The sequence below is a fragment of the Drosophila takahashii genome, chromosome 2R (genome assembly GCF_030179915.1).
Source record: "Drosophila takahashii strain IR98-3 E-12201 chromosome 2R, DtakHiC1v2, whole genome shotgun sequence".
NCBI lineage: Eukaryota > Metazoa > Arthropoda > Insecta > Diptera > Drosophilidae > Drosophila > Drosophila takahashii.
The window spans coordinates 23002899-23014967 of record NC_091679.1 but is presented as its reverse complement, the minus strand read 5'-3'; the positions used below and the strand labels follow the sequence as shown (position 1 = coordinate 23014967).

General features: G+C 39.9%; 2 protein-coding genes across 5 annotated transcripts in view; both read left to right on the top strand.

The window, feature by feature from the left end:
* Positions 1-9469, top strand: part of LOC108068350 (uncharacterized) — a 67685-nt gene extending 58216 nt beyond the window's left edge. For all 4 annotated transcript variants that reach the window (XM_070213699.1, XM_070213700.1, XM_070213698.1 and 1 more), the window contains 4 exons: positions 7230-7392; positions 7459-7733; positions 8042-8245; positions 8312-9469. In XM_070213699.1, coding sequence (XP_070069800.1) covers positions 7230-7392; positions 7459-7733; positions 8042-8245; positions 8312-8569 — 900 coding nt within the window. In that variant the 3' untranslated portion in view covers positions 8570-9469. The remainder of the gene's footprint in view (positions 1-7229; positions 7393-7458; positions 7734-8041; positions 8246-8311) is intronic.
* A 249-nt stretch (positions 9470-9718) lies between these two features.
* Mat1 (CDK-activating kinase assembly factor) lies at positions 9719-10959 on the top strand. The gene has a single exon (XM_017157843.3). The coding sequence runs from the start codon at positions 9844-9846 to the stop codon at positions 10804-10806; it is 963 nt and encodes a 320-aa protein (XP_017013332.1). The 5' UTR covers positions 9719-9843; the 3' UTR covers positions 10807-10959.
* The last annotated feature ends 1110 nt before the right edge of the window (positions 10960-12069 follow it).

The window sequence follows — 12069 nt, the reverse complement described above, 5'->3', positions numbered from 1 at the left end:
GTAGCATATTTTCCTCATTTCGCGAGGTGTCAAAAAAACGCGTTCACCTGTGAATTTGAATTATTCACGAAAGCCGTTGAGTGCGCCATATAAATTTTCTGTATTTCAGCACTCGCAGGATCACAGGATATGTAGTTCCCACCCAGGTTGCAAGGCAATACGGAATTGTTGTATATTTCATTACTGTTGTAGTGCGTTGCTTAAACAGGATAAAGTGAATATATGTAGTAAATTCCATCTTCAATTCCAATTAGGTCAGAAACTGCAACTATTTGAAACATTTCATGGAATTCCTGCAGGCAATTGTTCAGCTTATATTAAATCGGATTTAATAAATCCCCACAAAATATACCATTTCATAATTACAAAGGCATACATCAGAACTTTATGGATTTGCATTTGCTATTTTTAGGTTCATATATTTATGCTTCAATAAATGTTGTACTCTCCCGACAACAAAATTTTCAACGAATTCCCTTCAAAAGATATCATTATTTAGGAACGTTTAACTGCAGTTTTTCGTACCATTTTAAGCAAGAATTTTATGCATTTTTAATCATTTTCTCCTGCAACTCATGCGTGAGTTGCAACAAATGTTTTATATTTATACTTTAGCACATTCAAGTGTATTATTCACTCATGCAAAATGTGCAAAACTAAAATTGCATGCTCTTGTTGCAATGAATTTCCATCCACATGAAGGGGTTTTTATTCGGTATTGGAGACTGTAAATTAATTCAACTGCGTAAAATCGAAATTAAATGGCCATCCAATATGCTGAACCATTGGCAATCGACAATCAAGTAATGTGGCGTGCTAAAAGCGCTTGAAAGAATTCAAAAACTTGATGTTTGCCCTGCCTGACAGCTGCGGATAATATTTCCTGCTGCTGGAAAATCAGTCTATTATATGCCATCATTTTATTTAGTCAACTGCCTGGCAGAGCAATCCCAAATTGCATTTAAATAAGCCAGCAGAATTTGTGTTTTTGTGTCTAGACCGGAAATGAAAACCGTTATTGCCTCTACCACCGTTGACACCAGGTGTTTGAGTCCTGGGATGAGTTTTTCAATAATTCCCGAGATGTATTTCATAGGAAATGAAATGTAAACTTGCCCAAATTCCCTGTGCCGGCCTTCCAAGTGCTTAGCATAATTTAAATAATTTTTTTAGTCACAAAAATAGCCCAAAAGGGAGCTGAAAAAGGACTTGACTAAATCCGCTTAAATTTAAACTCTCCCCTTCTCTTTTTTTTTGTTATCAAAATAGTTGCTGGCATTATCAGGGACTGGCATTAGAGAGCTGGTTCTCGGCTCTCTGTCATGGACCAAGCATTTCCAATCAATTGAAATTCAATGCTCCAGCGCAAAAAGGGAGCGGAAACGGAAGTGGAACTTTGGACATGCAATTTAAATTCAATTTTACACACAAACAGCAAGGAGAGGGTGCCAAAAAGGAGCAGGTGGATATGGTGGATCTCAGTTCTGAGCTGGCTGCTGCCGGCTTTTATGACGATTTCCAACACAAATGGGTTTCATTCGATTTGGCCAGGACGTGTCGCAGCCATGGGGACAGTTGCGGGTCAGGGGTGCAAAGACTACCATTATTTATGGGATTCGTTGGGGAGGTTTAACAATGGCTGTTATTCTCCGCACTCCACGGGATTATAGGGTATCAAGTATCTGATTTGACAAATCGGGATTATAGCGACTGAATAGAAGGAATCCTTGTTAATAAGAACAATTTGGATACACCTACACCCAAAAAAAAAATACTTGAAATGAAACGATGATCGATTTAACATTATGTGGTATCAATTTTAACTTGATATGCTTGCAATATAACGCTGAGATTTTGGAAACTACAAAAGATTTCGGAAAAATATAAAGGCAAATGTTGTTGTGTTTATTAATACCTATCGAAATGTTGAAGAAGTGTTTTAATCAAACCTTTCATTAAAAAGTTATGAGCATATAATGAAATTCAAGCAGTGCAAGCATTCGATTTACTGCATACATGTCTCCATCTCTCTTGCACTTTCTTTGGCTGAGTAACAGGTATCTGATAGTCGAGGTACTTGCGTTATCTCTTGTTTTTTTGTGCATACATTAACAAAGTAACATATTGATTAATATATATTGAAAGTATTTAAAGGATGCCCCTTGATCGACATGCCTTTCTTGTAAAAATGTTGTATCTTAGAGCGCTCTTATAGAGCATTTGAAATTCCCCATTATCTCTATGTAGAGCACTCTTATAGAGCATATAAAATTCCCCATTATCTCTGTGTTTGGTTAGCTGTCACTGGTGTCCTGTTTCTATCTCCCCTGCTATCTTTATATCTCTTGCTGCCTCTGTCGCTTGTTGCGCTTGCATTTCAATTGACGGCACCATCATTAAATTTCCAATGTTTATCCCCACCGCCGCGTGCTGAATTCTAAAAACAAACCGCATAAACATAGTATATATGTGCTATCCTTCCGCCTCCTCCGTTTCCTGGCGCACAAGGACTCGCAATATTATGTCGCAAACAAGTCACAACAGCAACTATACTGCTAAGCGGATTGGGTTACTGCCCGCGTCCAATATCCTGGACACTGACAATGTTGTCCTGCTCCTTTGTGATGGGATTGACTTAATGCCGACTTGGCGACTTGGCAGGCAACTATAAATAGATCAGACCACACATCTGCCGTTGATTCAAGAAGCTCCGGGCTACGTAGCACTGGTAAAAAATAATATTAGTTTACTAACGTAATCTCATTTATTATTTCAACTATCTTTCTATAAATCGAGGTGTTTTATCTAAATGTTTGGAATATTATTTTTACTAGTAATTAAAATTGCTTAAAACGACTTTGAAATACATATAAGAAATACACATTTGATGAACCCTGTCTTATGTGTTCCAATTGACTTAGTTTCTAAGATATTTATTCTCCGTGCATCAATTACCAATTGGCATTCAGCACGTCCCCTGCCGCTGATGCCGCTGGCCGTGTAAATCAGGCTAATTAAATCAGAATGCGGCATTAAAAGTTTATGGTGGCTGTGGGCCAGGACACCAGAACATTAATGTAATCATTTGCCATAAATTTGCATTTATGACGCGTCTTGCGCACGTTGTCGTGGCAATTCATTTGCCGGTCAGCGATCCTGTCATCTCAGGACGCGGACAAGTAGGGAAGGACGAGCTGGCATATTAATTAAAGTGTCGCCGCTAATGAGTTAGATTAAAGCGGGCAGATGCGCGTGTTTGCCGGCGTCACTTCCTCGCTTTCATTCCGGGCGAGCGTGCGTGTAATTGGCAATATCTTCTGGCCAGGATTACACCGGAAAATGTGTGTGTGTGTTTGTGCTCGTAAGGATGTGGGTCTTGGGTCTGGGACATTCATTAAGCTTTTAATGCTCGACGTTCCCAATTTGTTGCGATTACCAGGTTAGGCGCAGTAAAGTATGCTACAATTACCTTGATTGAGAATTGCTGTAGAATAAAAATCTTTGGGTATTAGTTGGTTTTTTTTTACAAATATAAATTTTTAAATAAATCAAATAAAATAAAAACATTTCTAAAAGCTTTAAATCATGATTTTAAGCACAAATATAGGTATTTGTCGATTTGCACCAAGTTTTCTTATTAATGTTTCACTGAATGACCAACTTTAATCTTTCTTTCAAGATTATGAAGTAAGGTACATTCCAGACAAATGTGTAAAGAAATAACATGTTTTTTCGACTTGTTTTCTTTCTTTGATTGAGCTGCTTTCTAGCGTAAATAATTTAAATTGACGAAACTTTTGCATTCAAAAGAGAAAATCCTTGGACAAAAATAAACAAAAATCAGACTCTTCGTTTTAACATTCCATTTCGCAAAGAGTGCCAAAGGGAAAGAAGGAGCAGTTCAAGAAAGATGTATACAGCAGCCATATATCAGAATTATTCAGCAATAACTATGGAAATGTTTATAACGAACGAGTCATCTGTCTTTTTCCGAGGGCTGCAGCTGATAAAATAAAATAAATTCGCATATTAAATGTAGACTTTCCGCTCCTCTGCCTGGCACATATTTTATGTCCCTGAACATTCGCCAACTGACATTATTAATACTAATTTATACACAAGCCTGGGAATCTCGGTGTGCTTGTAATCTTGTTGCGGCAGTTGGCAGTTGGCTTTTTAAATGGCCTACACAATTGTTGGGGCCCACAAAGGTTGTCATGGGCCTGCCTCAATGTGGAAAATTTGTCTTTTCAATTGTGCATGTGCTGCTGGCCTCATAAATGTTTTATGTGGTTATATGCGACATTTATTCGCTCGACAAAATTCTCCCATCTGTCACTCAGGGCCTGTGCAAAGCCGTTTGAAATGAAATTCTTCTGGTATTGATTTTCGAGAATTTAATTAAACCCTTTCGCCGCCCCGATGTATTATCAATAAATTTGTGTGCCAAAACCATAATCCATGCCCGTATTTTAGCCCCGATAAATCGAAAAGTATACAGAGTTGGCCCCACAAAGGAAGGAAATGCCAGCAGCATTCAGCTGCACCACAATCCCGGCTGCAGGCCACTAAATTGTGGCACGAGCTGGCACACGGCCATCTGGCCAGAAGGTATCATTGCGCTCCCAGTTCGCAGTTTCCAGCTCCCAGCTCCCCCGGCCATAACCTCCTGGGCTGACTGCATTTCCAGAGCCCGGCTATAAAGCCTTTGCCGCGCATCGCAAATCCGGAGGCTGTGGCTGCTGTGGCCTGACTGACTGATGGCCAGGTGAAGCCTTCAACGCTCGGATTAAGCGTAGATGGGCGGGTTATGTGTGCACACACAGAAAATGTAGTATGTTTTACACAATTTTATTTCACACATTTTTCAAAAATAAATGAATTCGAAGAGACGTATATTGTTATTTCTTACACTGGTAAAAAAAACGCATAGTAAAATCAAATATTTTTTTAGTTGATTTCATTTACTACTTTTCATAGTTAAATCAAATAAATAAATCATTGATTTTAATAAAAAGCATATTTAAACCTTCATTCAAATATAAAAATAATAAAATCGAAGGGAATTATATTTGAAATGATATTACTGATGTTGAAAACCAAAGTCGCAATAGTAGTTTTTAGTATTGTAAATAGTAAGTTATATACATAGTATAATCAATGTTTTTTCTGATCCGATTAAATACTTTCGCAATTTATTTTGAATAAAAAGTTTATTTGACACAATTATTTTGAAAGTCAAGATTCAAATAATATTAAATTAAATTTCCATAAAATGTATGAGTGAAAAGTAGCATTTTTAGTTTTAAAAAGTTATATGTGTTATGGATCGTGTTAACTTTACATTTAAGTTGAACTTATCCACTCGCGCGTAACATGGTGCGATGGATCAATAGGTAAGGCATCTACCTCTGACGCGAGAGGACCCCGGTTCGAAACCGTCTGAGGCAGAGTAAGTAAAAAGTTTTTAAGAAGCGTATTTAACATTTCCTTAACATTTATAAGAACATTATTGTATTAAAAAAGTTGTAAGAATTACTAATCACAAAAAAAAAAAAAAATAAGTTGTGGTGTCTGCGGGACTTGAACCTGGTACCCCCGAGCACAAAATAGTATCAGAACCAAGCCCTTGACCCCTGAGCCATGCCCATATTATTTCCTATCGAGGCAGAATGCTCTTTTAAGTTCACAGTAATATTTTTGATTGTAATGACAATAAATAACTGCATTTCAAAATTAAAGTAAATACTTTAGGCGCTCACTCGAAAAAAAAACAAATTTGTAAATTATTATTACAAGATTCTGGATAAAAAAAATAGTCAAATCAAATACAAAAATCTTTGAATTTACTATAAAAATATTTAAAACATTATTAACTATGCGCCATATACGATTTTACTATTTTCATGTTAGGATCTATTTCGCTGGGAAAAATAATTGAAACAATGGTAAAATAGTGACATTTACCATTTTTTTTTTACCAGTGTATCACTGCAACATTTTAATATTATTGGAAATATTTTTAAAAGTCAATAACACTGTATTACAAAATGAATGGAATTTTTTTTTACCTGATATGGATGCCATAAAATTGCATTCGCTTTGAATACCCGACGTGAAATGCGTTCTTCCAAAAATTCCCTGACTCAAGGATTTAAAGAAATAAAACCTACAAGTTTGAACAATGCAGTAATTTGCCAACTTTTGGGGGGTATTATAGGCAAACGGGTTATTGGTTTGTTTTGTTGTCAAAGCATTTTGAAAGTGCTATTCTTTCTCTTTTGAGTCCCTTACTCAAAATAATTTTGAAGATTTTTTTAGGAAGAAAACATTGTTATATAAAAATAATAGTAGTGTTTCTCAACTACGTTTTTTTAAATAAATTATTTATATAATTTTATTTCATTTTATACAGACTTAAAAATCATGTTTTAATAAAAAACTGATATAAATGTAATTTAGATTTTAATTTAATAAATCTTTGTAGATATTTATTAAAGCTCTAAAGTGATATTTATGCACAGAATGATAATATATAGGGCACACAAATTTCGCAAAGTGCTTTATGCAGTTGCTTTAATGAAAACTTTCATTTGAGCGAAATATCTAGTTTCATTATTGCAGTTAGCAAACAGAAAGTTGCCAGTAGCCCAAATTCGTCCAAAAGCCGCCCAGAGAAAGGAGAAATTCACTTTTAATTATTTACGGCTAAGCAGAAAGTTGGCCGAAAGGAGGAGAGTTGGCCGCAGGAGACACTTTTTTGTGCTGCGGACACAGAAACTTTTTGCCAAACGCCGTTTGCCTGGTTTTCATTTGCTGGCGGGAGGAAGAAGGGAAAATATGGTTGGTGTCGAAGCATTTGAGAGTTTCCTTCGGTTCCGTTTGCAATTCCATTACTTTAATGTGGCAGGAAGGAAAGGGAAAACTTTTAAATCTTTATTTATAAAAGCTTCCGCACAGGCGGCAACTTTTGTGTGCGAGTGAAAATGAAATAATTCCGACAGCCGCAGCTTTGCGGTGGCCCGTGTGGTTTCCCTGGCCAAAACTATGCCAGCCAAACTTGCTAAATGCCCTGACAAACTTTTGCTTTGCCCCACAAAGAAGAGGGTGGATGTGAGCTACAGCTATATCTTTATATATATAGATTTATATGCCCGGCTTTAGTTGGATTACCCCTAAGACGTGCAAATTGTTTAGCTAATTCAACGCCTTATTCTATTTACTTGCAGTGCATGCGAGCCTACGTGGAGTTCGAGATTTCCGAGGGCGCCTACGAGATCTCCTGTCCGGACGCCAAGTGTCCGGCCCAGGGCGCCATTTCGCTGCCCGAGATTGCGAACCTGACCACAACGAATCTGCTGAAGAAGCACCATCGGTATCGCCTGAATCGAGGTTGGTTTTCTTAGCGCTGTTTGCCATAAAAAAACCCTTCATTTGTACTTGTTTTAACTAATTTAGAAATCGAATTGGACAAGACGCGCACCTGGTGTCCACGGGCTGGCTGCGAGACCATCTGCACGGTGGGCGGATCAGCGCAGCCTGGACAGTCCAGTGCCATTTGCCAAATGGACGAGTCGCCGTCGACATCGCAGAGCTACAGTCCGCAACAGGAGGCAGCCGGAAGCGGAAACGCAGGTGGCGCCACCGGAATCAGAATCGGAGCAGCCGTGCTCTCGGTGTCCGTGCACTGTCCCTCCTGCAAGGACGAGTTCTGCGGCCTCTGCAAAAAAGCGGTAAGTGTGTGGCTTTCGTTTGCATTTCCTGCGGTTTTGTCATGAACAAGGAATAAATATAAAATTTTTTATTATGTTCTCGGTATCCTTTGTTATAATGCAAGGTTCAAACTTGATTTCTGAATATATATTCTTTATTATTAAGAACGAGTCAAAATTAATTTAAAGTTAAAATAAAAAATCATTGCCATAAACATAAGAATAACTAATACGGGCAACCAAAAAAATAAATTCCTTTAAGTAATGTTGGATTATTTTTATATACATTTTCTGGATTTTTTTCATGGTTTTATCCCCTCATTTTGCAGTACCATCCGAACATAAGCTGCGAGGAGTTCGGACGCCGTCTGATTGCCGATGGCCAGGACGACATTGGAATACCGTTCGACAACGAGCTGATCAAATGCTGCCCCATGTGCGCGGTGCCCATCGAGAAGGACGAGGGCTGCGCCCAGATGATGTGCAAGCGCTGCAAACACGTCTTCTGCTGGTACTGCCTGGCCAGTTTGGATGTGAGTCCCTTAAAGAAAACAGATCTTAAAAGCAATGGTTACTAAATTTGAATTGCATTCCCCCAGGACGACTTCCTGCTGCGCCACTACGACAAGGGACCGTGCAAGAACAAGCTGGGCCACTCCAGGGCCTCGGTGGTCTGGCATCGCGCCCAGGTGATCGGGATCTTCGCCGGCTTTGGGATCCTTCTGTTGGTGGCCTCGCCGCTGCTGCTCCTGGCCGCTCCCTGCATCATCTGCTGCAAGTGCCGAGGCTGCAGCGGCTCCAAAATCGACGAGGTGGACGCCGAACTGGAGGAGGAGGTCACCGCCTTGCAGGGCTAGATGGTCAGGATCTCCTCCCTCCTATACCCATCCATACGCGACATTAGGCTGCAGCCTGTAAATCCAGCTGCTGCAATTACTGGTAGATTCTATTGTTAATGACGACAAGCTTACGTACATTTATTTTAGTTATTACAATTAAATTTGTATATGTGTTAACTAAATTGTGATATTTACAGTGATTCGATTTCTAATTGAATCGACAAATTTGTTGAGAACCTATACAAAGACAAGAAGCCTTCGATTCTTTTTAGGTTCTGTCTCTACATACATATATTCTTTCCGCCCCCTAACTGCACTCATGAATATATACCTATATTCGCCTAAATCAATCTGTATAAATCGAGTAGGTCCTCTTCTTATCGCATAAGTTAGTCTAAATATATTAGGAGTACGCTTCGTATTTCGACAGTGCTTTTATATCGCACCCACCCAAACAAAAACCCCCACACCCCACTCACCCACTCAATCCTTCTCTCAAGTATTACGCATGCAACTAACAGACCCAAGATCCTTTGGGCATTTTGATCAACTGCTTGGCAATGCTTTTATCTTCGCATACGCATCTATGTATACTTCATATATAGGAGGTGTACGTATATGATGTCACTACTACTGTTTATTGAATGTATTTAAATGTAAATGTTAATATGCAGCTAAAACAAATGTAAAACAGATCGCTGCCCACGGCCACTCGACCAAGAAATGGCGGTGCGCCGGATGGGCGGGGTTTGGTTAATGTAAATTATTGAATTATTTAATGCATATACACTCAGAACACATATATCAAAATACGTATGACATAACAATGCGTGTATATTTAAAGAAAACATATTTAAACTCTACTCTTAATGTGAACAACTACCGCGTATGCTGTTTGAAATAAAAATGTTAAAAGAAGCGGGCTGTTTTTGGTCATTTTCGGAACATAAAATACAATAGCTTAATGGGGAGACTAATCTGGGACCCCAAATAAAATATATCCAAACGGGTTAACTTTGACTGAAATGTTTAAATTTCCCGCGGCTATTTTTGCTTAGGCCTCGCGTCTGGCAACGCTATGATGGTGGTTTGAATATCTGCTATATTCGTATTTAAGTTCTAAACCGATAAGCCAACTTAGAGCCCCATTTTAATGTGGTCACATTGGCAATCACTTATCGATTTATCGAAAACATCAGCCGGCAAATAGTTGTTATTTACTGATTTTAATTGATTATTGGTGAACATAGCATTTCGGGGACTGGGAATAGATAGCCATACACCCTGCCGCCATGGACGACCAGGCGTGCCCGCGGTGCAAGACCACCAAATACCGGAATCCCTCGCTCAAGCTGATGGTCAACGTTTGCGGCCACACGTTGTGCGAGTCCTGCGTGGATTTGCTGTTCCTCAAAGGATCCGGCGCCTGTCCCGAGTGCATGGTGCCCCTGCGCCGCAACAACTTCCGCGTCCAGCTGTTCGAGGATCCCATGGTGGAGAAGGAGGTCGACATTCGGCGGCGAATCCTGCGGGACTACAACAAACGCGAGGAGGACTTCGGCTCGCTGGCCGAGTACAATGACTACCTGGAGGAGATCGAGGACATTGTGTACAACCTGTGCAACAACATCGAGATCATCGAGACGAACAAGCGGATCGAGGCGTACAAGCGCGACAACCGCGAGGTTATCCAGCGAAACAAGACGCGCGTGGGGCGCGATGAGTACGCCCTGGAGGAGATGCTGGAGCTGGAGAAGGTCCAGGAGGAGGCGCGCCGTAAGGAGCTCGATGAGCTGGAGAACGAGCACAAGAAGAAGAAGGCTCGCGACAAGCAGGCGCTGATCGAGGAGCTGATGTACAGCGGCAAGGATGCCGCCCAGATTGTCACCGAGTTCGCCGAGAAGGCAGAGAAGCAGCGCGAGGAGGAGAAGCAACTTCCGCCACCGAAGCCCGCCAACGAGTTCTCCACGGGCATTAAGTTTGGCCAGACAGCCGACCCCAGCCTGCTGCCCGTTCCCAAATCGGAGGAGGGTCCGCTGTTCGTCTACGAGCCACTGGTTGCTTTGAGTGAAGGACCCGCCATGCCGCCCACCAGTGAGATCGTGGGCAGGGGCTATATTGCCCACATACGCAGCGAAACCCCGCAGGAAAACGCCGGTGGATTCACATCGACCCTGGCCTGCGAACGGGCGCTCCAGGAGGCGCTGCAGGGACTCTACTACACGGCCACGACGGGCGTGGCCGCCGGCACCTAGCTCCCGGAGATGGCAGCTTCTGATGGTCGCACAACCAGAGCACTGAACGCTTACTTTTGTTGAACAAATGTGTCCTATATGAATCCATTCAGTTAACTTGTAATCTACTTAATATATTTTAATGAAATAAATGCTATATCGTACGTTATAGAAGGCCTTTTTGACTAGCCAGTATTATCGTGAGAAGGCAACCGGTCCCTTACTTTGTGCATACGTTGTTTATAAAAAAGGTTCACACAGATGATCATTTCTGTACACTAAACAGGAATAAATATGTAAGTTTTTTCCAAACTTACTTCTATTTAAAAGGATAAATTCTTTGGCTAAGGCCTTCTAAAATATATACATATACTTATTTAATACATTTATATTCAGGGGTCACACAAAAAGTTTTTTGTGCGGAATTCGGGAGAAACTTGTATTGATACCCCCTATTACAATATTATAAATATTAAAAAAACCATTTTTTAGTAATTGAAGATTTTATTTGCTAAGGGGAGTACGAGGGAGATGGAGATGGAGATATAAAACTTTGATCGCGCATAACTTTTTAACGAATGGTCCAATTTGATTTCTACAATTCAATAGGTATTGATTAGAACAATAAAACTGATATTTTACTTTTCCGATATCTCTAAAGGTGTGGGCGCCAGACACATCTTAAAATCGTTTGTGGGCGTTAGAGGGGCTCGACTGAAATAAACTTGCGCTGAGTAGGAAGCCCAAGAACTAGCTTTTGTAGTTTCCGAGTTCTCAGCGTTCAAACGGACACACAGACGGACATGGGTAGATCGACTCGGCTAGTGATGCAAGAATATATGTACATACTTTATAGGGTCAGAAATGCTTTCTTCTAGCTGTTACACTCTTTTGCTCGAATACAATATACTCATTTTCTCTAAGAATTACGGGTATAAGCACGGACACCAAAGAAATTGTTTTTATGTCTTTGAAAATATGTATCTTTAAAAAATTTGTTTACTTTTTTTTTATCTAGGGATCTAAAATCTACCAGGAACTACCATCATCCCCCTTGGTGTACTTTAAAAAAGTTATGTTGTGGACTAGTGTAATAAATTTGTACTGAGTATACAATATACCAATTTTCGGAACCCTATTGCGGAGAAAACACATTCCCGGTAACCACAAAATACTTTTAATCTTAATAAAAACATTAGGAAAAAACACCGTATATAATTCTCTTATAAATATATTTTAAGCTTACGTCGAAATATTGCATATATCAGAAATTTTGGTGGTTCA